This window comes from Scylla paramamosain, chromosome 21 (assembly GCF_035594125.1).
Source record: "Scylla paramamosain isolate STU-SP2022 chromosome 21, ASM3559412v1, whole genome shotgun sequence".
Lineage (NCBI taxonomy): Eukaryota > Metazoa > Arthropoda > Malacostraca > Decapoda > Portunidae > Scylla > Scylla paramamosain.
This window is the reverse complement of record NC_087171.1, coordinates 22,155,082-22,180,766: the sequence shown is the minus strand read 5'-3', so window position 1 is coordinate 22,180,766 and position 25,685 is coordinate 22,155,082. Positions and strand designations below refer to the sequence as shown.

The 25,685-nt window shown below is 46.5% G+C and overlaps 1 protein-coding gene across 5 annotated transcripts in view; it reads right to left on the bottom strand.

Annotated features, from left to right (window-relative positions):
* The window catches only part of LOC135111256 (zinc finger protein 853-like), a 57,192-nt gene extending 46,283 nt beyond the window's left edge, over nt 1-10,909 (bottom strand). The window contains exons 1-2 of one of the 5 annotated variants that reach the window (XM_064024472.1): nt 9,743-10,909; nt 5,466-5,501 (exon numbers count right to left, since the gene is read on the bottom strand). In XM_064024472.1, coding sequence (XP_063880542.1) covers nt 5,466-5,499 — 34 coding nt within the window. In that variant the 5' untranslated portion in view covers nt 5,500-5,501; nt 9,743-10,909. Of the gene's footprint in view, nt 1-1,941; nt 2,135-2,216; nt 2,386-5,465; nt 5,502-9,742 lie in introns of those variants that run through there. The other 4 variants (XM_064024471.1, XM_064024473.1, XM_064024475.1 and 1 more) reach the window with 4 other exon arrangements.
* Nucleotides 10,910-25,685: the final 14,776 nt, after the last annotated feature.

Sequence of the window (25,685 nt, the reverse complement as noted above, 5' to 3'; positions counted from 1 at the left end):
GCCTTTTTATATTTTTCATCATTATCATTGCTATGTATTATTGTTATCGTAATTGTCGCCGTTATTATTATCATTATTATTATTATTATCATTATTATTATTATTACGAATGGTGTGGTAAAAGCAGCAGTAATAGTAGTAGTAGTAGTAGTAGTAGTAGTAAGAGCAGTAGTAGTATTGTAAAAGTTTTAGTAGAAGTACAATTACAAGAAGAATTAGAAGTAGTAGAAGAAGAAGAAGAAAAAAAGTAGTGGTATTGTAGTAGTTGTTGCTGTTTTCTAGCAGTATTGTTGTTTCTGTTATTATTATTATTACTATTATTATTATTATTATCATTGTTAGTAGTAGTAGTAGTAGTAGTAGTAGTAGTAGTAGTGGTAGCAGCAGTAGTAACTTTGCCACTATTTCATTTTTATCATTGTTGTAAACATCGTTATTAACTATCATTACAATAACAATGATAATGATAATAATAATAATAATAATAATAATAATAATAATAATAATAGCAATCATTATTAACATTATCATCATCAACCTTATTACAGCTATAAATAATCGTTATTTGGTTTTAATTTTAAGAAAGTAATGTATAATTTAATGTGTGTGCATATATACTCGTATATATATATATATATATATATATATATATATATATATATATATATATATATATATATATATATATATATATATATATATATATATATATATATATATATATATATATATATATATGTGTGTGTGTGTGTATATATATATATTCTATTTTTTTTTTTTTATTAATTTCAAATAAAACGAGTTTTATGGCCTCTGACATCAACAAAAGTCGAAAGCTCTGAGGGGAGCAGAGGTGAGTCTTTTTAATGTGTTGGAAATATATCTCCGTAAATATATCGCATTACCATAACCATTATTGGGAAAAGGCGCGTGTGAGTGAGGATTCAGTGCGGAGGGAGGGAGGAGGGGCGGCCAGTGGTCTGGGAATGGTAAGGAAATGAGCACCACACTCCCATAACCACCACAGTGACGGTGGAGGTGCGGTGTGGTGCTGGCGATGACAGTGACAGTGGTAGTGTGGTGTGATGCCGGCGATGAGGTGTGAGCAGCGGCGTGCTGCGGCGTGGATGGTGCGATGTGGGGGTGTGAGAGAAAAGTGTTGTGCGGGCGTGGACCCTTCGCCGCTGCAGGGCAAAAAGATGTTATTTGGTTGTGGGTTGTTTTTGCAGGTGTGGTGGCTGGCCCGTGTCCACTGGTACAGAGAGGCCGAGGCCACGACACGTGCTCGACACACACCATGCAACAAAGCCTTTCAGACTCTGGTTTTGTCGCTGTATAGTTATATAAAAAAAAATTTTCGTGGCCACAGCTCAGCTACGTTATAAATATGTAGGCCTTCTGTCTAGTTGTTATGAGTAAGTTTTACAACGGTGTCAGTTGATTCCTTGAGGTGTGTTTAACTGACAATGGTATAATGAGGGAACAAAATGTATGCTGCCAGTATCCCGGCAATGATCGGCCTCGGCGGGTCTGGCGGCTCGCGGGGCGGCGGGCGGCGTGCACGGGACTCGTTAGAGACGAGCCAGCGTAGGTCTACCGGGCCGCTGCTTCAGCCACATGTGTTTGTATTATGTCGTTTCACGAATCACTGCTTACACTTAGACACACCAAGCGTGATCGCAACACGGCACACACGCAAGACCGCTGCTTTAAAATGCACGTCGCTCCTCGCTCCCTTGGTGTGCCGCCACTCGCCTGAGTCTGTCACTCCCTCACACACCCTTGGCACTCACTGCACACAGCTGTAATATCCACATCCAAAACGGGGCACTGAAAACAGCAGTCAGCAGCAGCAGGGCAGCGGACATGTCGCCGCGATAGGCCTGCAAGCTGCTGGTCCTGGCTCAGGCCGCTCGTTCAGCGACCCCTGGAGTAAATTACCTTGTCATACCACCAGGCGACCTCACGACGCCGTCCGCCCCGTGTACACGCGTCCCACTGCACAGATTCTCATTAGAAACTGCACTTCAGTACTGCGGCAAATCACAATAATGTTGCAACCAGCGCGGTTGCGGTTGGCTCGCTAGGCGTACAGCGTGGACTGAGCGCGTGAGGCGACCAGGCAGGAGGCGGCCCACACCGCGCACTCCCAGGCCGCCGCCACGCACACCCCCACCCCGGCCGCCCTGCAACACCAACATTTCTTACAAACCCACCTATTAACATTTAGTTTGAGTGTAGATCCACCGGCAAGGCCAAAATAGTGAGGCGGAGCAACTCAGCGAGAGGTAGAGTCCGTCAAGTCCGATGTCAGCCCGGGATGCAGTGGAGCAGCACTGCCACAACACCTCGTCACTGCACAGTACACAGCCCTCCACTTGTTACCACGACAGACAGTTTTAACATTAACCCTTTTCGTGGATCTCGGCCTACTCCAACCCTTCATTGCCAGGGCGTCACGAACACCGTCACATCCGTAGGCCAATGAAAGGCGGGTACGGCTCCAGCCTCCCGCTCATTGGTGCGTTCACAGGAAACGTCACCGAAAGCTTTGCACAACTAACGTTGTGGATGGTGACCAATGAATGGAGGGCCGAGGTGGGCCGCGCGCTGATTGGCTCCAGCCAGTGGTGACGTCATCTACCTTGAAGTGATGATGCAATGGAGAGATCAGCCAATTAGAAAACGGGAGAGTTTCTCATACACTCGCTCCTTGCCGAACGCGAATGGAACTGTACGTTGTTACTTAGCAAAGAACTTCGTCACGAAGGGAAATTAAAACTTGTCATGAGTGGTGGCGGAGGAAGGCAGGAGACTGGTGAGGCCGTCGCCACACTCACCACCTACGACCCGCAGACTCTGCTATTTTAACCCTTTGGTGCCGGGGACCCCCGGCGCTCCTCAGCCCGGTTAGGCCTACAGCGAGCGCTCCCTAGCCGCCCGCTGTACCGTCACGCACCATGCTCGCCACTCCCGCCCGCTTCATGCACCTTATTAGGCTACAACAGACACACAGTCATGGAAGAAATCTACATACATTCCTGTCTGAGAGCAGAAATGAAAAGCAGTTGTGTCAAGCAAGGCTCATTGAGGTGTTCATGGCAGACTGAAAAATGTGTCCCTGCAGAGCTACAGAACTCAGCGCCGACAGCGGAGAGGCTTCAGCTGGTGGGCCTTGCAAGCGGCACCTGAAGTGGGTGGGTGTTAGGGAAGGAGGGTAGGCCGGCCAGGGAAGACAGGAGGCGGGCGGGTTCTAAACCTATCGTTCCGCCTCCTCCATTTTTTGCCGCTGCAGTGAGGCTCTAGTCAAGGTCTGGTGGCGCGTCCGTCCCTTCCCTGGCAGCGACTTGGGCTCCGCGCTCCTACCCTGCCTTCATAACACGACGAGGAGAGAAGACAACCATCAGCCTTACCTCTTTTTCTCTGCCAGATGTCATGTCATGTACCTTCTCACTGGGAGAGGAAAGACGGCACTACACATGAGGGAATACTTAGATAAAGGGACCAAATACATTCACATTCACTTTGTAAGGTTAACGCGAAATATGCACACCCACTTATCTCGCAGCTGTCATCAGTTCACATCAATATGCGATTCTGCAGTGCTCATGATATCGTGCGGAACAGCTGATGTGAGTGTGGCCACATTCCTCCTGCGCTCGTTAGCACACACCTCCCACCAGCCTCCTGCCCCGCACCCCCGCCCAGGAAGCGTGAGGTTCAAGGTGATGTGTCCACGTACTTGACAGATAAGCTTACACAGATTTTACACAACCAAGCTTTGTATCTGAGCCTCATGGGACTGAACCACAATTTTTTCAGCTTCGCCTAATGAAAACTAATTCTGAATGTCGATAATTACTTTGTACTAGCCCGGCCCGGCCCTTCACTACCCACAGGACAAGCCTCGCACGCCTTCCTCCCAAGGCTCCCCCGTCAGCAGCGTGCCCTACCTTCCCCGTGAGTCTCGCCTCCCAGGACACGGCGCACGGGCTTTCCAAACACACACCCCAACATCCCGTCCCTTCCCTTCCTCTCCTTTTTGTCAATCTCCCTCCTTCACTTTTATCTGTTTCGTTACTTTTCCTTTCCCTCGTCCCTTCCTGCCTGTCGCTGAGCTGTAAGACAAAGGCGCCTCGTGTTCTGTTCAGTTATGGATACAAAGGAAGCAAAGCGGTGATAAAAAGGAAACTAAAGTCAGCATAACATTTTCACAGCAAGTATGACACAGGAACGCCTCGCCTTCCACCAAGCAGCCTTCCCCTCCCCATCCCCACCCACCCACTCCCCATATCTCGACACAGCATCTCAAAGAACTTCCTGTATTCTTGCATTCCATCCCTCCGACTTTACGGCCGCTCTCCCCAATGCTCTCGCCTCACTCCCTCCCACCTCACCCCGCTCCGCCCCGCCCCGCCCCGCCGCGCCGCGCCCTCCCAAGTCACTGTACGCTCTTTCCTTTTCGGTTCTTTTCCAGGAATGATTTACTAAGTTATACCAAATTGTGTGTGAGATGTACACCGCCTACAGCAAGTCTCTGTCACTACTACTGCATTTCTCTCCTCCTTTCCCATCCTCCTTAAATAGATTTGTATACACCCGCTCCCAGAGAGAATAATATGTCGAAGTTCATTAACTCTATATTTTTTTTTTTTTTAGCAGCTAACAACCGCACAACTTTCAACTTTTTTTTTCTTTTTACGACTGTTTAGCCACTTTCATTTTCTCATCCTCCTCACATCGTCGCAGTCCTCTCAGATTATTTTCGTCACCATACAGGCCGTGCCAAGTGAGCGCTGACGCATCGTTATGTGTGATAAGCAGCGCATATGTCAGGCGCGGCCAACCTCGCCTACAGAAACACCGAAGCTGATTTTTCTCTTACCTACGAGACAAGATCCAATACGCAATCGCTGCCTGAGTATACTGAATATTACTCTCCTCCTCTCCTTCTTCGCCTTTCCACGCGTGTGCCGAGGCCCATTGGCGTCCCTCCCTCACGCTCCTGTGGTCGTCTCGCTACACTGAACTTCACTAGACGCAAGTTATTCAGGATCATGAGAACATCTGGTCCCTGCCTCCCTGAACTGTAGCGCTGTCAGGTGGGGAGGCAGCCTCAGACGCAAGCCTGGGATACCTTGGAGCCACTCCAAGATAGCAGCCTGCCACCGCCACCTCGGGAAACGTACCGCTCTACGCGAAACGCCTCGGGTTCCCGCCACTCGTAACGCATCACCCGCTCCACTTCCTGGTCGAGCCTCCAGCACAAGGGACACCTCCGAGGACCAATTAAACAGGAAATTCTTGCATATTTGGCGGGGGAAGGGGCAAGGGAGGTGCCTGACTCAGCACTCGAGGTTGGCTGGCCGCCCACACACTGCGCGTCGCCCCTGAACCTTACACACCAATATGGAATTAATGCACGAAAAAATATATGACTGAATAACAATGAGAGTCTTACTTACCCTTCTCCGGCAGCATCCGCTCACAAGGCCACATCCCTGCAAGGCAAAGGACGGCGTTTGAGGAGAGAGTCCAAGGCAGAGAGTTTAGAATTGGTTTATGACACATTCAATACATCTGAGAGCCACATAATGCAGGTAACCACACACATACTTTGATCTATATCGTCCATGTTTGTCTACCCGTATATCTGTCTATCTGTTTATCTAGCTATCTACCTATGCATCTTTTTTTTCTTATGTGTATCTTATCTTATATGTATGTATCTTTGTATATATCCATCAAATTATCTTTTTACTAGTTTGTCTATGCAAATGTACTGGTGTGAAAGACTACAGCTGTGCATCGCCAATTCGCTCTAACAAGGTTGCAAAGATAGGGGTCTGGCTTCGAGCAGCGGCTTCATCTATTTCCGTGGTGAGGTGAAGGAGCAGGTGGCGGGAAGCGGTCACCTGGTCCGCACGTGTTGTCAACCCAGTCAGAACACCACACACACACACACACACAAGACGCTTCTCCCATTTCTGGTCGTAATAACTAATAACTGACTGAAAGATAGCAGTTGTGAGTGAGCAGTGAGAGTGAGGCAGGTGTAGGATGAGATGTGAGGTGTAAGTGAGGAGAATCCATCAGAGTGATTCAATGCAATGTTTTTTTTTTTTCTTTTACGTGAAATGGTATACATTCAGCAACCTTTGCAACCTCTGTCTCAAATAATAAAACACCGTGTATGCATTTTCTCCGCCACACCCGTCCGACCACCTCCCCGAACGCCCGGTGCGGAGTGCAGGCCCAGCCACCTGATCTTTCTTCGTTAACTAGTAGAAAAAATAGAGCAGTACAGAAGGCGTCGAGAAAATGTACTTGTATTTAGACTTTTCGTAACGACAGAGTGACTATTTCCAGTTTGCCGCATTATTCAGTTTAAAAAAAAAGGAAATGTCAAATAAACATACAGCGAAAGAGGCAAGCCATGGAGGTCTCACGATCCCCCAGCATTTGTTAAAGGAGGAAGATAACACGTCCCCAAGACTTATGCTCTCGCCGCCACACTCATCAAAGCTGCCATACTTGTACATGCACAGCCAGCACCGCCCCCCGTCACTATCACCAGAGCCATCACCGCTTCCACGAAAACCCTGACCACCACCACCACCACCACCAGGGCCACGACGGCCAACATCAAATCAATAGCTCCATAGTTTCTCACACACACACACACACACACACACACACACACACACACACACACACACACACACACACACACACACACACACACACACACACACACAAATAACATGTTTTTTCTTTTTTTTCTTTTCCTTCCAAGTAAAGTGAAGGTTCATGTCATCTATTTCTCACAACAATTTCAGTCCTTATTTGTTATTCTCTCTCTCTCTCTCTCTCTCTCTCTCTCTCTCTCTCTCTCTCTCTCTCTCTCTCTCTCTCTCTCTCTCTCTCTCTCTCACACGCGTAACACACAAGCTAGAAAGAGCTGCCAGCATTAAGACCCGGGAAGGAATCACCCTGACAGTTGCTACCACCGCCTAGGAAATTAGAAAATCGCAGCTGGGGAAGGAAAAGTGCTCGATGGATGGGGGGAGGGGTGAAAATTAACATGATAAAAACAAGCGTGAGGTAACAGGGAGTGGAGGGAGTCGGGGGTAGGCGGCGTGGGGCGTGGCGGTGATGAGAGTGGGGGTGCCGAGTGACGCCGGGCTTGCAGTGAGCCATTCATCAGTGTAATTATTCCCACAGCCGTGTCCCGCTACCGTTCGCTGCCCACCATTCGTTCCGCCCTCGCGTCCACACCGCCTCGCAACGCTTACTGGATGATTAGCTGTTGCAACGCCTCGCCAGTCAAAGGTGACCGTGCACAGGCCTCCCAGCGTCGCCAGGAAAGGCTGCGCGACGCCCCTGCGAAAAGAGACGGTCGGATTGTTGGCGGTGAGTCAGCGCCGTGGACACAACTGTTTGGGACTCCGGAAATAACAGGTTCGATGAAAAATACAGCGGCAAGATTCTTTACGGCCTGCCAGAAGTAGTCGTGCGTCTGGCAGCGGGTGGTGGTGGCCGGAGAGGATGCAAGGTTGCAAAGTTGCATGTTTTGATATGCACTGTTGGCGACCGAGAATGATGATAAAACTGTGGATTCTTTTTTTTTTTATAAGATTCTAACTATTTTGTCTATGTTTCATTGTGCACGTTACAAAGCTAATCACTAGGGAGTATTTCCAGATCGCTAGGTGCAACACGAGGCGAGGGAGCCAATGTTGCATCACTACACGGCTATAGCGTCCAATAAGTGTTGCATCACCGGCGACTCAGCATTCCATCGTCAACAGTTGTGGCGGGAGGTCGATGCCTGGGAGAGGTGGAGTGCTGCCTGCCGCCTCACCGTGCTGTCGAGGCGCCACTGCAGCACAACAGAAATAATATTTGCACCCTCCCCACCACTTACTACACACTGAGACTCCAGTGGTGCGAGGTGTGACCGACCCTTGCTGCATTAAAATGAAATCTTAGAGGGAGAGAAATGGGGGGAGGGTTAAAATAAAAAGACGAATCAGCAGCGTGCCTCAGAGTAACAGATGTGCGTAGCGATAACCTAACACTTGCATCGAAGCTTTATCTGGGGCGTAATTTGTCAAGGTGGCAGGTCCTGACTTCACACTGTTTTCACCTGCACTCAGCGTAAGCACAGCAGGTTGTGGATGAGTTCGACTGAATAATAAGAGTCTTTGCTGCTTCAGAGACGAGCAGGGCAGGACATGGGAGGGCTATACTTGAGTCAGGAGTCTTGGGTGTCATTCGCTGCGTGGCAATTGAGTGGGTGACAAGTTAATCTTTATTTTTCTTCTCTTTTCTTCACAGGGACTGTCACGTGTAGGCCTGAAGGCTTCTTGCAGCTTTCCTTATTTATTTATCTATTTTATTTATTTTTTTTTTACGATAAACTACTTCCGTGAGAGTATCAGCTCTTTTTCCTTCCCACCTCTCTCTCTCTCCTTCATTCTTTCTCTTTCTTTCTTATATAGTTGTTTATTCTTATGGTAACAATGCGGTAAGGTACCTGATGACGCTCTTTTTAACCTCCTCACTTGTGTTACAATGTCAATTCACTTTTACACGAGCGAGATTGCTTCCACACTGCCCCTCCAGAGTGTTCTTATGTTCGCTTATGTTCAAGGAAAACTAGTCGCCACTGAACCTCACAAACTTGATGGATGTAACCCCAGTCCGCCTCATGTTTCCTGCCTGATACTTGCTACTGCTACTGCCGCGCCCTCCAGAGGCCGGCGAGATCACAGGCTAGGTGTTCCGCGCCTGTATGTTTTCTCTTATGGAATTGGTGGTGATGGTAGTGGTAGTGGTGGAGGTGGTGGTGGTGGTGGTGGTAGTGGTGGCAACTGCAGCGATGTTCCTAACGACGAGTAAGACAATGGTGATAATGATATGATCGCGTGATGGTGATGGTTGTGGTGGTGGTGGTAGTGGTGGTGAACGTGACAGTAGCGGTGGTTGAGAGGAAGCTGCTACTGCTGATAACAATGATGATGATGATGATGGTGAGAGAGAGAGAGAGAGAGAGAGAGAGAGAGAGAGAGAGAGAGAGAGAGAGAGAGAGAGAGAGAGAGAGAGAGAGAGAGAGACATCAGCGTTTAGGCAAGATGAGTCGCGGTGGCTGGGAAGCGTGATATGGCTCAAGGCATTTGGAATTCCCGCTGACGTCTTCATGTCCCACCGCGGCTCACACACCCTGGCCCTGCCGCGAGTGTTGTGACAGACTAGGCCATAAGAATCTGATACTAGCGAGCAACGGGTCTTGGAAGGCTTGTAAGGACACGAAGTATGTAGATAAAAAGTACTATGACACATTTGAGCTCTATGATAATAAAGTAAGGAAAATGACATGTTTTGTTGGTTGTTCTTCGATTGAATTATGAAGGAGCTTTGGTAAATAAAAACTTAGGATCGCATTCTTGAACGTTCCAGAGCTTTATTTGATTTTCGTGGAGTTTCTAGTGTTTCCAAGAGACTTTATGATTCTAATGGTAGTTTAACAAGAATCCTGGACCGTCAATAGCAAAAACACCCATTATAACCACACTATTTAGCTCTGTGGCCTTTGAACATCGATTTTGAAGATACGTATTCTATGTAGACGCTTCGTGAGCAAAATTGTACCGTAAATAATAAACTTCATGGGTCTGAGGCAGCGGCGGACCGATAAAGAAATGTCATTACAGGTTACCATTTGCCGTGCATGACTCACCTGTCCCCAGCGGCCTTACCTGTAACGACGAGGGTCTCCTTCATGACGTGTCCAATAAACAACTGCCGGGAAAGTACCGCTTCTTTTTCCCTCGCCTCCCTCTCTCCCTCCTCCTTTCTCTCTCTCTTTCTTCACCGGGTTATCTGATGACGCTCATTTATAATTTCCACAATTTCGTTACAAAGTCAGTTCACTTGTACACGAGCAAGGCTGGGTCCCTAGTGCCCCTCCAGAGTGTGCTGCAGAATGGGAGCTTCATTGGACGGCTTCACAATTCACCGAGACAGGTTCAAAGGAGGAAAGACAAAGATTCTCATCAAACACTTCAACTAAACTTCAGAGAACTACGAAGTGCACGTGTGTTTGTAGATTTCTTGGCGCCGAGCAGTATGCCAGTGGTTCGCGACAAATGGACGGGGACGCCGCCTCATTGTTGGTGAGTGCCGTTATGAATCACCTGGCGGCGCCTCACTTCTCGCCTCACCATGAGTTATAAGTGGAAAGACGGCTCTCCACTGCAGGTAATGGTGTTCTAGTCGAGAGCTCTACATGCCATCGGTCTTGACGTTGCACCAGACGCATTCTGTTGATCCTTTTAAGAATTCACAGTTATCTTCGCTTCGACACCAGCACAGAATACACTCCCTGTTTGTGTCAGTCACATGAGGTATAAGAACATTGGTAGTTAGTTAGCTTAGGCCATTACTCGCCACGATTTTGTAAGTATTTTCTATGGATGGTGTCAGTCACATGAAGTACAAGAGCACTTTATCATCTTGAAGTCCAAACTCGCCACACTTCAGTGGATACTTTTCACCGTGGTATCAGTCACATGAATTACAAGAATATAGTTTTCTTGGCGTTGGTAACTTATGTCGCTATCCTTCGTGGTGAAGTCAGTCACGTGAGACACAAGGACAGTGAAGAGCATTACAGATTTTCCTGAGCACTCGACCGCCAAGCACTGCAGTGAGGGCGGTCGGGAGGATGAGGTAGAGAACTTTAACTTTAAGGCAGCGAAGAGAATTGGTGCGAGAGAGCGAGAGAGGGAGGAGCAGTGAGGTGTTGTTCCCTCGACACGCAGCCCTGCAATGCAACAGGGAGCGGGACCTGCCACTCCAGCCCCGCCAAGCACGCCACACTGCTCCTTGCTGCTCCTCCATGCGTGGCTGTATTGATCATGCAACATGTGCACCTCAGGCCACCAACATACGCACACATTCCACTACACACACACACACACACACACAAACACACACACACACACACACACACACAACATAGTTAAGGCCTAAAATAAACTAATCTTATATTACATCTCTTTCACAGTGTCATTAGTTAAGCAGAGCAGCTCAGAATAATAACAGCCATACAGCACAACAGCACATCGTACAACAGTTAGGACACAGCCACTCCGCTGTCACTTCCTGGTGATGCAGCACTATAACAGTAGTATGGCGGTGAGTGGCAGCTGCATAGTGGGGCCGTGCTGCACTGCTGTCAGTCCCCGCCCCACCCCGCCCCGCACCTGCAACCCCGCCCCGACTTGTACCCTCCTCCTCCTCCTCCTCCTCTCCTGCAGGCAACCCACCTCCTTGGCGCCCCAACCGCTTGGTAATTAAGGGAGGGACACTCTGCAGTCCTTCACGCTGAGGCATCGCTAACTATGCAACGCAGAACAAGTAGATGTAAGTTAACAAAGAAAAAAAAAGAATATGCACTGAAAAATATATAAGAAAAATTAATATATGTAAAGAAGGTCAAATTCAGCTTGTGGTTTCGTCACAGTTTTTCCTCAGTTGCGTATCGCTGTTATAAAATCAACATTAATCATATTTAGAAATTAATCTTTTCAAACAGACTGACAAACAGACAGACAAACGCGCGGAGCCAGCAGATACAGGAGCATTTTCGGATGTCTCACAAGTTCACAAGTCTCTGAGTGGCGTGTGTGGGCTGTGTAGTGATGACGTGTCGCTAAACACTGTAACTTCAGCAAAGCAGCAACATCCTGGTCTGTACCTATGCGGAATGCTAAGTGAAGCAGGCAGGACGGGTTGGCGTGCATGGTCTGCGTGTTAGGGATGCAGGTGCGCGGCGTCAGGCAGTCCCCGTGTTGATAAAGCGTAAGGAAGTGTTCGATTTTGATGTTATTGCTATGCCGCGAACGCCAAAGGGACACTCAGGCGCTCCTTGCATTGTTAAAGTCTCCTTCACTGCCTCTACTGTCTTCTGCTATAAATGTCCTCATGTGTTTGGTGTTGCTTCGTATTCCTGATGTTGATACTACTCACTGGTGCTACTACTACTACTGCTACTACTACTACTACTACTACTACTACTACTACTACTAAGAACTTCATAAACTATCAACAAATAACAAGATATATAGAGTTTTTTTTTTTTTTTTTGTCTCTTAACTTGTGACCTATAATATGATTCTAAAGCACACGATTTACTTGGCATGCAACGGCAGAACCAGGTAACACAAATGGCGCAATGTACAGTAAGTGGCTCAGCAGGTATCTTGTACATCACAGCTATCATCTCCCTCAGCTTAGTACCTCACTTCCTCATGGCGGCACCAGAATGTTAATTATTCAGTCACTGTGTCATTATTTAACTCAAGACACCTGCGGAACGAAATGACCAGGTTTTTTTAAATAATAAGCTTTTTTTTGGGAGTGACAAATTGAGCGGATATGCTTTCTTTTTCTATTTTTGAGCACTTGTTAAGTCTCCATGACAAGTAAAAAGATGAATAAATAAAAACTGCCGGCACTGCTTTCGACTCATCCGTTACAAGGCGCAGCAATGGACGTGCTACTGTAAATTGGCACGCTGGCAATACGAGGGCCTTCCCCCGGTGCCGCTCGCCAGCCACTGCCTCCCTCACTGTCTTTGCTTCAGGTTCGTCATCGTGTTTTGCATTCGCCTCACGCGCTCCGCCACCTGCAGGACACCTCATGCTGCTCCTCTGCAACACAGCAACGGACCAGTAACAGTTGGTGCTGTTGAGTGGTACGAGTAATAGTAGTAGTAGTAGTGATGGGAGTGGTGGCAGGAGTAGTAGTAGTAGTAGTAGTAGTAATTGTTGTTGTTAAGGATCTTATTACTGCTGTTTTTGATCCCGCAGTAAACGAAGTCGTACCAACACGGCGGTTACCCTCGTCCCTAATGAAAAAGTCAGCAATTTCAAGTTCATTGCCAAAGACATGAACTGAAAACATACACACACACACACACACACACACACACACACACACACACACACACACACACACAACTTTTGACCATTGTGACAACAGAGGAAGCAGGATCAAGAGCAACAAAAACACCACTACTACTACTACTACTACTACAAGTACCGCCACACCAACATTCGACACAAATCCCATACCTTAGAGTCCACAACACATACCGTTTCTAGTCAGCACACAACAAACACATTCCCTACAGGCACGTAGTAATACCGATGCAGTTTTCATTCACTATGGAGCTCAACGAAGAAAAAAGAGCTGTTCAAGGCAATCGTGCTTCTCGTCGCGTCTTCCTAACATTCCTTATCGAGCAGAGATGAGGCCGGTTGATGCTTTCAGGGAATATCATTCAGAGTAGCATCCCAACACACAGTGAAGGCGGTCACATCTTGCCTTTGGTTTGCATTAAGTGTTTAGCAGTACCGTTGTCTTGGTCCTTGCAGGTGTAAGAGAGAGAGAGAGAGAGAGAGAGAGAGAGAGAGAGAGAGAGAGAGAGAGAGAGAGAGAGAGAGAGAGAGAGAGAGAGAGAGAGAGAGGGAGAGAGAGAGAGAGAGAGGGAGAGAGAGAGAGGAGAGAGAGAATTTACCTAGTTGTACCAAATCTAACATATACTTCTCTGCTTCTGTGTGTGTGTGTGTGTGTGTGGGTGTGTGTGTGTGTGTGTGTGTGTGTGTGCACGTGACAACACATGTCCCCGTCGTACAACACAAGCGCACCTGCATCACAAGGGTACAAACTGAGCCAGTCCATTCACTCCCTGCGTCAGAGCGGGTCGCCCCGATCTACATGAGGGCCGTGAGGATGCAAATCAAGCAAGGAGAAACAACTTGAGATACCATATTGCGCAAAGTAACGGGCAGTAAGGCTTATGAGCAAAACATCCCGCCACTTCTCTCCATTCTCGTCTCATCCCTCCTCTACTGTCGCGTCTCTGGCCATGACACAGGCGGAGTAAGCGTGTCATAATCATTCAGGGTGGTCGTGTAGCAATTCCTTCGGCAGAACTTGCTGGGCTGAATACCGTTTTCTGAGACACTCCTGGCCGCGCCTCCACCACTTTCCAAAGGCTTTAGTTGAAGTGACACGAGTTTTAAAAGAGTAGTTTTAGTGTTCTAATGACAGATCAAGAAGATTTTTACATTATCAACAGAAGAAACACACATGAGAAAGCAGCTAATCCCCTCTGTGGCCTTGGAAAACAGTCGTGGTGAAATAGCGAAGTGTTTCTGAATACGGACCTCAAACTCACAAGGGTCGTCTGAAGGTCGTTCCGCGCATACTTTCCCACATCATCTCCGCCCTCCGCACTCCGTCCACAAACAGGGGTCGTCTTGCCCCACAGTAAAAAAGTAGAGAAAAACACAAAATTTTTACGTTCGTTTTATTCCTTTCAATCCCAGAGACACTAGACTACAGAGAGCGGTGGGAGTCGTCACCTGACGGGGCGCTGCGACACTCTGCACATTGAAAAGGGTCACATTATCAACGCTCCCTATTCTGAATTACCAATAAAGAAAAAAAAAAAAAAACGCTAACGAGTATAGAAATTAGTATGTAAGTCTGTATATATGTATGTTTGCATGTAGTAGTAGCGGGCATGTAATATTTATGTGTGTGTTGAGATGCTTTAGTCATCTCAACACTGATTAAAAGAGCCTAGAGAGGAATAGCTGAGAGAAGATAGTGGGGATGACAGAGTGAGATGGAGGGATGGCACTGTGGTAGAACTGCAGAGGATGGGAGTCACAGAGGAAGATGCAAGGGACAGAAGGAGCTGGAGGAGACGCGTACATGGCACCAACACCTCACTCTAGGGAAAAGACCAAAGGAGAAGAAAATCTATGTTTGTGTCTCTGTGTATGTATCTTTCATCACACATGCTAAATTTCCGTGTGCAAATCTATCTATCTATATACCTATCTATGTATATATGTATCCATCCCTCGTCTCCCCAGAACACTTGTCACATCTTCCCCTCACTGCCTCCCCTCACCGCAGACTCCTAAACCAACTTCCTTCAACTTTCTCACCACAAACGCTGATTTATTTGCGGAAATTTCTCAGGCGGTGCAGTTGTGTAGATTAACGGGCTCGACGTGTGAACATTTAGTACCCAGGCAGGAGCGGCAGGTTCTCACACACGGAGTTCATCACCGCCTTAGCATTCCGCGGCCGTCTGGTGTTGAGGCCCCAAAGGACCGCCTGCCTCCCTCCCTCCTTCCCTCGCGGTGTCTGTTTGTGCCACTCCCCAACGTCTCCAGGCGTTCGTGTAGGCCTCTTTAACTATAGGCCTTCAGTTGTTACTAGCAAGAGGGTTCGGTTTTTTGTTCTTTTCTCAAGGAACAACCTTCCCCGCTGATCAACATGACAGCCTGAGTTTGTTCAATGTTCATCCTTCTCATCCACCCCGCCGCCTTGCTTGGGAATGTGTCTTCACTCTCTTGTGTGTGCGTGGGTGTGTGTGATGGAGATCTGAAACTGTAAATTCAAATCGGACTGAATTACTGAGCACTAAGTATACGGACTGGAGTCTGGAATTTACTGATTTCTAACCTTCCAGTTACCTTTAAATATTTTGATAAATTAATGTCCTTATACTTTCTGACACACACACACACACACACACACACACACACACACACACACACATGCACATACACATGTCACATCGGTGCCACTGGTGCCCTTGGCTGGAGCCACTCCATGACGGCGTCCATACCATTCCAGAGAATGGCAAAATAACACTCATTCACAGATTGGCTGGTGGGAAGGCGGCCGTGACAGGGTGCTGGAGAGGCGGCTGGACGCGCTGGGCAGCATAAGGACGCGAGCCAAGGTCAGGGAGGGGACCTTGTGTCTGCCGCTGAAGGATTGTCAGTGCCACTCGAGATCAAGCTCGACGGGAAGGTGGAAAAGGCCTACAAGCAGCCCCAGGCCGTCTCTTCCTCGCCAACAACTTACAGGAGAGTATCAGCCCTTCCACCTAACCGCTCATTAGCTCCATAATTAAGTGTAATCTGTATAATCTCGCTCTCCCTCCATCCTCCCTCACTCCCTCTCTCTCTCTCTCTCTCTCTCTCTCCATCCGCCTTCTTTACCAAACCTCCTTTATGACTCCCTCGTTATCTCAAAGCCTGTTTTTTTTTTTTTTTTTACCCAAATCATCATCATCATCATCATTATCATCACCATTAGCATCATTATCATTATTAGTTTCATCATCACTGTGGTTTTCGTTATCACTAAGTATCTTCGTTAATATTACCATTCATTGCCGTCATTATCATTGTTATTATTCTCATTTGCTATCGTCGTTGTCTCTATAATCATGCATCTCTCTCTCTCTCTCTCTCTCTCTCTCTCTCTCTCTCTCTCTCTCTCTCTCTCTCTCTCTCTCTCTCTCTCTCTCTCTCTCTCTCTCTCTCTCTCTCTCTCTCTCTCTCTCTCTCATATACTTCCTCAGATTAAAAACGATAACTATAAATTACCTTAGCTGTAATGATAAGCTGCATTCATTTGACCTCGCTACGCAGATGTGGATGAACTGAAGCCACACGTTATTAAGAGTCGCATCTTTACAAGTGTTTATTGCACCTTAATTAGAGGGAGAGATGTAATAATACTTTAAATGTAGCTGAAGATAACTCATTTCGCCACTGCAAGAGAGAGAGAGAGAGAGAGAGAGAGAGAGAGAGAGAGAGAGAGAGAGAGAGAGAGAGAGAGAGAGAGAGAGAGAGAGAGAGAGAGTATTCTGAAACGTCTTACTCTCTCACCACCACTGTTTTCAAAGGCCACAGAGATGATTAGCCGGGCTCTCAAGGGTGTTTCTCCTGTTAATAGTGTGGAAATCTTGTTAATCTTTCTCTAAAACCATAAAAAATCAATCTTAGAAATATATATGACTTTTGAAGACAGTGGAAGTGCGGCGCATAAGTGTTTCAGAATATGGTTCACACACACACACACACACACACACACACACACACACACACACACACACATATGCAGCCACACTTGCGCTAATGTTTGGCGAGTGTGCAGACAAGTCCTCGCAGCCTCTACAAGATGTGATTAGCAGGGAATGTATAAAATCTTTTGATCCAATGATAGGGAAGATACACACTTTACGAGTCAGTTCATGTTTCAAAGGTAATCAAGAGGAGCTTCTACACGAATCAACCAAAGCGCCGCTAAGTTGGCGGTCAGTATTAGGGAGCCGCTGCAGTCAATATCGGAAATAAGATCTTGAAACCTTGAAAAATAAGCCTGATCAATTAACCTTTTGACCTTTTGATTGAATGATATGGAAAGAAATATTGCTGCATTTAAATTGTCATTCTGAGACGGTGGTTGAGAGCCAGGAAGAAACATAACACTCAGTTGCCGAAGACACGAAGGTATTCATCCTAGAGAAGCTGGGTTATGTACTAGCAGTTATCGAAATATCTGTGATCTTTTTAGTTTCCCTGTAAAATGTGACAATTCATACATTTCTCGTAGATCAGAGGACTTGAGAATGAAGGGAAGCGCTAAATATAACAACGGTAACAGGTTAGCAGAATCTTTGGTATGCTTAACACTAAAAAGCTTGTACGAAAAGATATAATAACAATCCCATCCACTCTATAAGGGTCATAAATAATGTGTCCACCAGTTTTTTGCTTCCCGATAACAGTCTTTGCAGAGCTTCAGTTCATACAGACTAAGGATTCTGTTCTCAAACGTTCAGGTGTCTTACCCCGACGACTCCCAACAAGCTCTGGTGGAAGACTTGTTGGGTTTTTTATTAAGGATGTTTTCATGATGGTGCACGGTGATAGTTTAACAAGTAATTTGGGTTATCACTGAAAAGAAACTGATTAGAGATCGCAAGAAGGTTTCCTAGGATGTTTTCACGATTTTAGAGACAGTTTAAGTACGAATATGGATCATGAAGAAGAAAAAACGACTTGAAAAACCAGACATCATTTCTACAACCTTAAGAAAAAAAAAATACTAATGAGAGAACTCAACATTCAATATTACCAAGCCTGAATCTTCCATTTCAACCTCCTTCAACCTGTTCATTAAGACCTTCATTGCAAGTTCCGTAAGCCAGCTATGAGTTTTCAGCCAATGAAGCCCTGATGACTGTTATTACCGGCGCCACACTCCTCGCTTCGCTAACGGGTCCGCTAAACACTACGCCATTACTAATACACGCTACATATGTTCAGGTGATTCGTGGTTCTCTGGTGGATAGCAGTGGCTGGTAAATGGATGCCAGGTGATGGGAGTGATGATGGTGATGGTGATGGTGGTGTCTCCCAAGATACTGAAGGGATGGTGGGTAGTGACGGATGTCCACGGCGAGTGATGGGTGAGAAATGGATGATGAAGAGGTGATGGGTAGTGATGTTGGTAGTGGTGGTAGTAGTAATGGTTGTAGTGCTGTAACGAGTGGTAGTAATGACGGTGGTGATGCTGGTGATGATGGTGGTGATGGTGGTAGTAGTGATGGTGGGGATGGTGGAGATGAATGGTGATGTGGGACTGACTTGTGGTGATAGTGGTGATGGTGATACTGATATTAAATTCTAGTCCAAAAAGTTGCAAAAAAAAAAAGAATAATTGTTACCAATTTTTCATATAATTTTCGAAAAAGAAAAAAAATAAATAAATAAAGAACACATGAAACAGTCGCCCAGGCTTAATTATCAACATCCTCAAGTCATCACTAACCACCAAAACCATTCAAACACTCAAACAGATCATTCAAACCGACTCACTCTACTTCACACCAAAAGCGTCCCAAAAGAAAGACAGAACACGAGATGAGATGAGTCGGTGCAGGAAGGAACTGTCTCAATTTCACTCACTTCCAAGTCCCATGAAACACTTCCTTCCCTTCCCTCCCACACCCTGGGCCTAAAGTCACCCCCATCCACTCATACACCCATCCACCCATCCACCCATACATCCTTCCCTCGATAGTGCCTTCGGACAAGTGAACTGCCGGGGCGTAACACGAGATATCAAGCGGGAGGTGTGCCAGTGTAAACATGAGCGTGTAAACTTAGATCATCATGAAGTAGCAAGATTCTTGAGATACTTAGAGGCTTACTGTAAGAAGGGGCGTTTATATTAATACTCGTTCATTGCCATTAAGTTCAGGGTGAAGTCCACACCTGGCAACCTAACCATCTGCACCTACATGTCGCCAACATTCTGGGGGATAAGTTCACTGGCCCGCTTTATTCATAGGGGCGGGTGTAGGCCTACGGCTGGGACTGGCTCTGCTGGCTGTCTGGCTGGCGCTCTCTCTCTCTCTCTCTCCTCTCTCTCTCTCTCTCTCTCTCTCCTCTCTCTCTCTCTCTCTCTCTCTCTCTCTCTCTCTCTCTCTCCTCCTTCTCCTGCTTCTACTGATTACGTACACACACACACACACACACACACACACCACACACACACACACACACACACAGAGAGAGAGAGAGAGAGAGAGAGAGAGAGAGAGAGAGAGAGAGAGAGAGAGAGAGGAGAGAGAGAGAGAGAGAGAGAGAGAGAGAGAGAGAGAAGAAATATGCAGCAGCAGTAGTGGTGGGAGTAGTAGTAGTAGTAGTAGTAGTAGTAGTAGTAGTAGTAGTAGTAGTAGTAGTAGTAGTAGTAGTACTAGTAGTAGTAGTAGTAATAGTAGTAGTGGTAGTAGTAGTAGTAGTAGTAGTAGTAGTAGTAGTAGTAGGTAGTAGCAGAGAGAGTATCAGACAGTTTAGAAAAAAAACACACACAAAAAATAAATCTATCGATACAACCTTCCTTTTATCTTTTCTGTCAAGGTTCACGTAACTTTGCTTATAATAATGCAAATCAAGTAATCAGCCACCGCACCGCAATTACGAGAGGAGACGAAACACTCCTTGACAGTATTGACAAACAAGAATATTTCCCAGAGGTTCAGGCGATGTGAAGATTCTTGTCTTCCGAAACTCTGAGCTTCATAAGACTTGGAGATTCTGGATGCAGTTGAAAATTCTTCCCATTCCACTTTCCCGTCCTTTCTCCCAAATTAGACGAAGAGTACAAGAGGAACGTAATCAGAGGAGATGGACTATTTAATCTGCTGCTGTCGTTGTTGCTGTTGATGTTGCTGTTATTCTTGTTGTTGCTGTTGTTTTGCTGCTGCTAATAATAATTCTTGTTTGAGCATGGATAACTTATCAATGTGCGCACTTCAGTCAATGCAACACATACAATTTAAACTACTCTAAGATTCGTAAGGAAACAAGTGAAGAACACGCGAAAACAGCGAAACTTGGACAAAATCTCAGCTGACACACAAAGCAACTCCTAAAAACACGACAAAACTGGAACAAAACACACGAAACTAGGTTAAGCAGTCACTCGGCTTGAGAATCCCGCGGTACGAGTATTTGGCTGAGGTGATTAACAGATGGAAAGCAAGGTAGGATTTCTCTTGGACTCCGCGCCATCATCAAAGTGAGTCCTGGGATCCGGAGTAGTTAGGTAATCACGTTTAAGAGTTCCCACATACCTTGAGAATTACTGGCCATCTCTGTGACTTCAGACATTTGGACACTGCCGCTTTAACATATAAGGGTGGACTTCAGGACTCAGCGTCATCATCGAAGTAAATCCCAAGATGAGAGACTGAATGAAAGGCAGCTCGTGCGGAGACAGGTCAAGGCCACGTCCGGCGGTTAGTGTCCTGAGGTGTTCTGAGGAGCGCGTGGTATCGACCCAGCTAGGTGGGACGCAGAGGCTTCAGACTACTGGACCCGCGGCTCAGGCACCTCGCTATGTCGACGCGGGTGGCAGTTTTAATGTCGTTTGGTAAGGAAAAAAAAAGTATAAAGACGCTCATTCTTTGATCACAGTCGCGAGTTTTTGTATTGTAAGTCCATTCAGCTCGGTTAGTTTATTTCTATAGCGATGCAAGCAAACTGGTGTTCTTGGATGTCATGTACTGTACGAGGCTGACATGCAGGTTAGATTAGGTTAAGTGAGTCACCTGATCTGCACAAGCACTTGCTGAGCCTTATGAAATGCTGAACAATGCTTATGAAGAAGAGGCGAAGATGAAATGAGTTCTTGACTGGTAGCACAGATTTCAAGAACTTGTAGTGAGTGACGAACACTCAGAGAGAACGACCACAGGCACAAATAACAGAAGGATCGAAAACATGTGGTATATGATTAAAAGAAAAAAATAGTGACGACCAGTGAGTTGCACCATTTTGGCAGAATGTCAATTTTAAGTAATTATTTAAACAAGACAGATGTAGCGATTTGTGCCTCGACTGCTGACAGGTGAGCGGATGAAGGTCCGAGAGAACACGCCAACTGACCACCTTTAAAGCTTCAGTGAGCAGAATCCATTACTGACTGGTCCCTCAGCACAGACAATGCAACACGAGTCCACGGCTGTGATCCTGAAACAAAAGTCAGTCAATGGAGTGGAAGCCTCAATCAACGCAGACTCAAGAAAGTTCTCGAGCAAAGCCAAAGTGCTGCTAACTTTCTTTTATTCACCAATACGGCGTCATTCATTTCTTGTCGCCCTCTAAAGGCTCAGTGTTGAATCAAGATGTGCTCTGCTTGACGTGTTGCGTGAAAAACAACTGAACGATTATGATTGTCAAGCTCACCGGAGTTTAGCTTGTGAAAACGAAACAAAACCAGTTAGCATAAAGCGAACGTCAGTAAAAAATTGAATATACTAAAAAGAAAAGTATGAAATACCTACAACAGGCGGCACTTGAAGCTCTTTTATAATGACATGAATTGAAAGTCCTAGTGTGTCCTTTGAAATGGTCCCCCTCACTCGCAGAAGTAGAAGCAGAAGACGCAGAAGACGGAGTAAGATGGAGACAGGTGACCCACAGTGGCGATCTCTAGCGGGAGCAGCAACACAGAGTAACACAGACTGAATCCCCAGCTCTCTGTGATATTCTTGCTTCTAATGCACACAAATCTCCGAGGCATTAAGAAATTATGTTAAGAGAGTGTATTTCCTGGTGAAGTCTCAAAGGTAAGACTCCACGCAGGCCAGGGAGTGTACGCCACGCTGACAAGGGAGGTCGGTCTCAAGGCTGCTGTTTACGATCATAGTGTGGCATTAAAATTCCTAGGAAAATACGCACATTATTTTGATAAGATGATGTTTGCGCCGTCCATCTCTCTCTCTCTCTCTCTCTCTCTCTCTCTCTCTCTCTCTCTCTCTCTCTCTCTCTCTCTCTCTCTCTCTCTCTCTCGCGACTGCAGAAGACGAAGGCACTGTCAGCTGTAGTGTTCGGTGTTCGCTGCTGCCCTGGCGACCCTCACCACATGTAGGCATGTTCCGCAGAACGACGCAATACATCTCACCTCCCACCCAACCCTAGCCCAGCCCAGCCCAGCCCAACCCAGCCCAGCCATCAGCCCGCCTCCATACTAACAATAACCGTGGCCTTCCTCCTCCCTGCACTGTACACCCCACCCACGCCCACCCACCCACTGTACACCCACCCACCTCCCGCAGCCCGGGTGAGCGAGGCGAGGCAGTGAGAAGCAGGGAGCAGGTGGCGGCGCGGAGGGGAGGAAGAAAGGGAGCAGGGAGGGCCGGGGGAGCACTGGAGTAGGAGGCCGCCATGGCTGCAACCACCGCTGCAGCTCTCGCCACCCTCCCTCCCTCCGTGCAACAAAATGGCGGCCCTCGCGTTGCAATCTTAGCTTCCCCGTGTGAGGCCAAACGCTGCTCTCTTCATCCAGCAGTGCCGGAGAGGACGTGTGGTTGCTGCAGAAGGAAGAGACACCAATATACAAGACAACGCTAGTGAAGAAAGCCACCAAGATCGTCACACTTGCATAATTTCGTTCAATTTCGTGATCACAGTGAGGGAAACCCAGACACCGCCTCGCGTGCTCTGCGCCACACGCCGACACTTCCACATGTTCTTATGGGAAATAAATAGAGATGAAGAAAATAATGACGTAGTACTGAATGAAAACTGAACTACGCAACTCTGGGCATAGGAAACTAGATTGCGGATACGGCAGAGAGGAGAGTCACATCTACACACACACACACACACACACACACACACACACACACACACACACACACACATTCCCATCAACAGCAATCACATGTCCACTGCTGAAGACCCAAAGGCTTCTCCCAAACTTCTCCATGAATCACAGCGCAGTGCCAACATTTGCAAACTCTTCCATCTCATCCTTCCACTTCATAGTACCTGGTCTGCCTGAGCCTCCACCTCCGTCCCTTTCGCCTTCACTGCCAGTCACATTCTACATCTGGTAGTTACTTTTTCAACCCCATGTTTGCCCGACTTATTTTTTTTTCGTTATTAATACGTCTGTTCCTATTCATATTGACCTTTCCTTAACTTTACGAGATCTCTTTTGAAAATGGACAGTTTTTCACTAAATATTTGTGTAGGCGTCTATGTAACTAACAACTGGAACGTGACGGTGAAAAGAAAGATTCTATGAACAATTTCACGACAGCTGAATGTCGAGATAACACCAGCATGGGGGACTGTAATGGGAAGAACACGTTGGGGATACGTAAAGATTAGCAAAAATCAACAAAATAAAAGGATGAAAAAATAAGAAACTCCTTTTTTTTCTAAGCGGTAGTCAGGCAAGGAAAGCCGAAGTGAAGGAAGGAAGAAGGCAAACTAGAGATGACAAAATTCACTGAAATGGAACAGACAGTACAGTTAACGAAGGGATGGAGAGAAAATAAAGAAGAGAACTTTTCCTAATATTCTTTCGTTATATAATGGTAGTCAAACACACACACACACACACACACACACACACACACACACACACACACACACACGCGTACATACATCACAGTCTGGTAACAGTGTCGGTGGCCGTGTTGCATACGGTACAGTAAGGCCGATTATATATATGTATATCCTTGCACCACCCCTGCCTGCCCCTGCCGCCCGCCACCCTCCACCCACCTGCCGCACGCCGCTGCAACACCCAGCAATTATTGAGGAAAAGTAACAAAAAATAGAGGAAAAAAATAGCGGAAATTGCAGGTAGACACTCATTTCCGACCACAAAACCAACTTTTCCCCCATAAACCAGAGAATTAATGCCACGATTACCACAAATTGCTTCTAAATATTTTAATCCCTCTTTCCTTCCTGCGGCGCAACGTCTGAACCTGCTTACCACTTCTATGACTCCTCCAGGCAAGGACACCACGGCACCATCGCTGTTTTGTGAGAGTTTACGAGTATATCTAATGGGTAAGGAGAGTCACCGCCAAGTACAACCAGGTTCTCCGTGTTTCCTGCACCGCGGAGGCGACAAACAAAGGTAACCTGCTAATAAAGACCACACTAAGCCAACGATTTCCGGCGGCACAGCTGGAAGGTGCTGGCCAGGCTTGCTCCCTCCCACCCTCTAACTACAACCCACACGCCTATAAGCCTATACACTCACAGATTCATGATTCTTTACCTCAGCGATCTGTGCAGTGAATGAGAGCACGACTACGTTACTAGTGCAGTTTTTGTTCTACTTTCGTCTAAGGAAGTGTGGTCAAAGACGACAAAAAATACTGTAAGGAAGGCACAAAAAACGAGCTTAATTGCCGCTCCCCACCCAAAAAAGATGAGGAAAAAACAGGGTCACAATCGCGGTTGGACAGTTTGGTTCCGGCGGTGTCTTGTTACACCTCTCTAGAACTGGTGCAAGTCACAGGAAGGTGGATACACAGAGTCAAAGTTCCAGTGTTTGACAACGATGCAAAGAACTGCTCTATCACACTTAACTGGCTAACGATACGATGATAAATGCCCAGCAAGCCCTCCCCGCACACAAACACAAGCACACACTCCGATAAATAAGTAACGTCCCCAAGAATTAATTCCAAAAGGTTAACACTCACCCAGCTCCATGCCACGCGCAAGTCCTTCCTTCACACCACCGTCTGCAAAGAGAGGGAGGGGAAAAAATCAAGATAGCGAGTCTGACGTTGAAATGACAATGATGATACAAGGAGAGAAATGGGAGTGATATATGTGGAAAGCCTGAGCGCCTTCGTGGTAAGTAAATTTCTTGATAGTCCTGGCGAATTTAGCGAAAGAAAACGAGAATATGATAGCTATATATTGCAATACAAGTGCTTGGGGGCATACTCGTCAAATTTTGCTATATTCCATGTTTCTATAATCTGTTAATTTCTTTTCCTCTCTATTTCCTTCGTTAACTCCATGTGGCCTTGTAGTCTAAACCAATTTTTTTTTTTTTTTGTTTCTTTCACTTCTTCATTTTTTTCTTTTTTCCCCTTGTGCTTTTCGTTATTGTTCTTCATGTTCTCTTACCTTATTTCCTTCTTCTTCTCCTTCTTCCTTTCCTTCTTCTTCATTTCCTTCTCCTTCACCTACATTCGAAGTGAAACTCAAGTCCCCTCCCTCCTTTACCACCACACACATACACACACACACACACACACACACACCGACAAACAAGCCAACCATTCAAGGTACACGCATACACAGAACTCCGCTGCCACAGAAGGGAGGGATCCATCAGAGCCCTCGTTACACCAGCATAACGAAGGCAAGGCAAATGCAGCCAGTGACGTGTGAAATATAGATGTGTACCGAAAAAAATTGGTGTTAGCATTGGTTTTCTCTTCGTAATACAGTGATCAC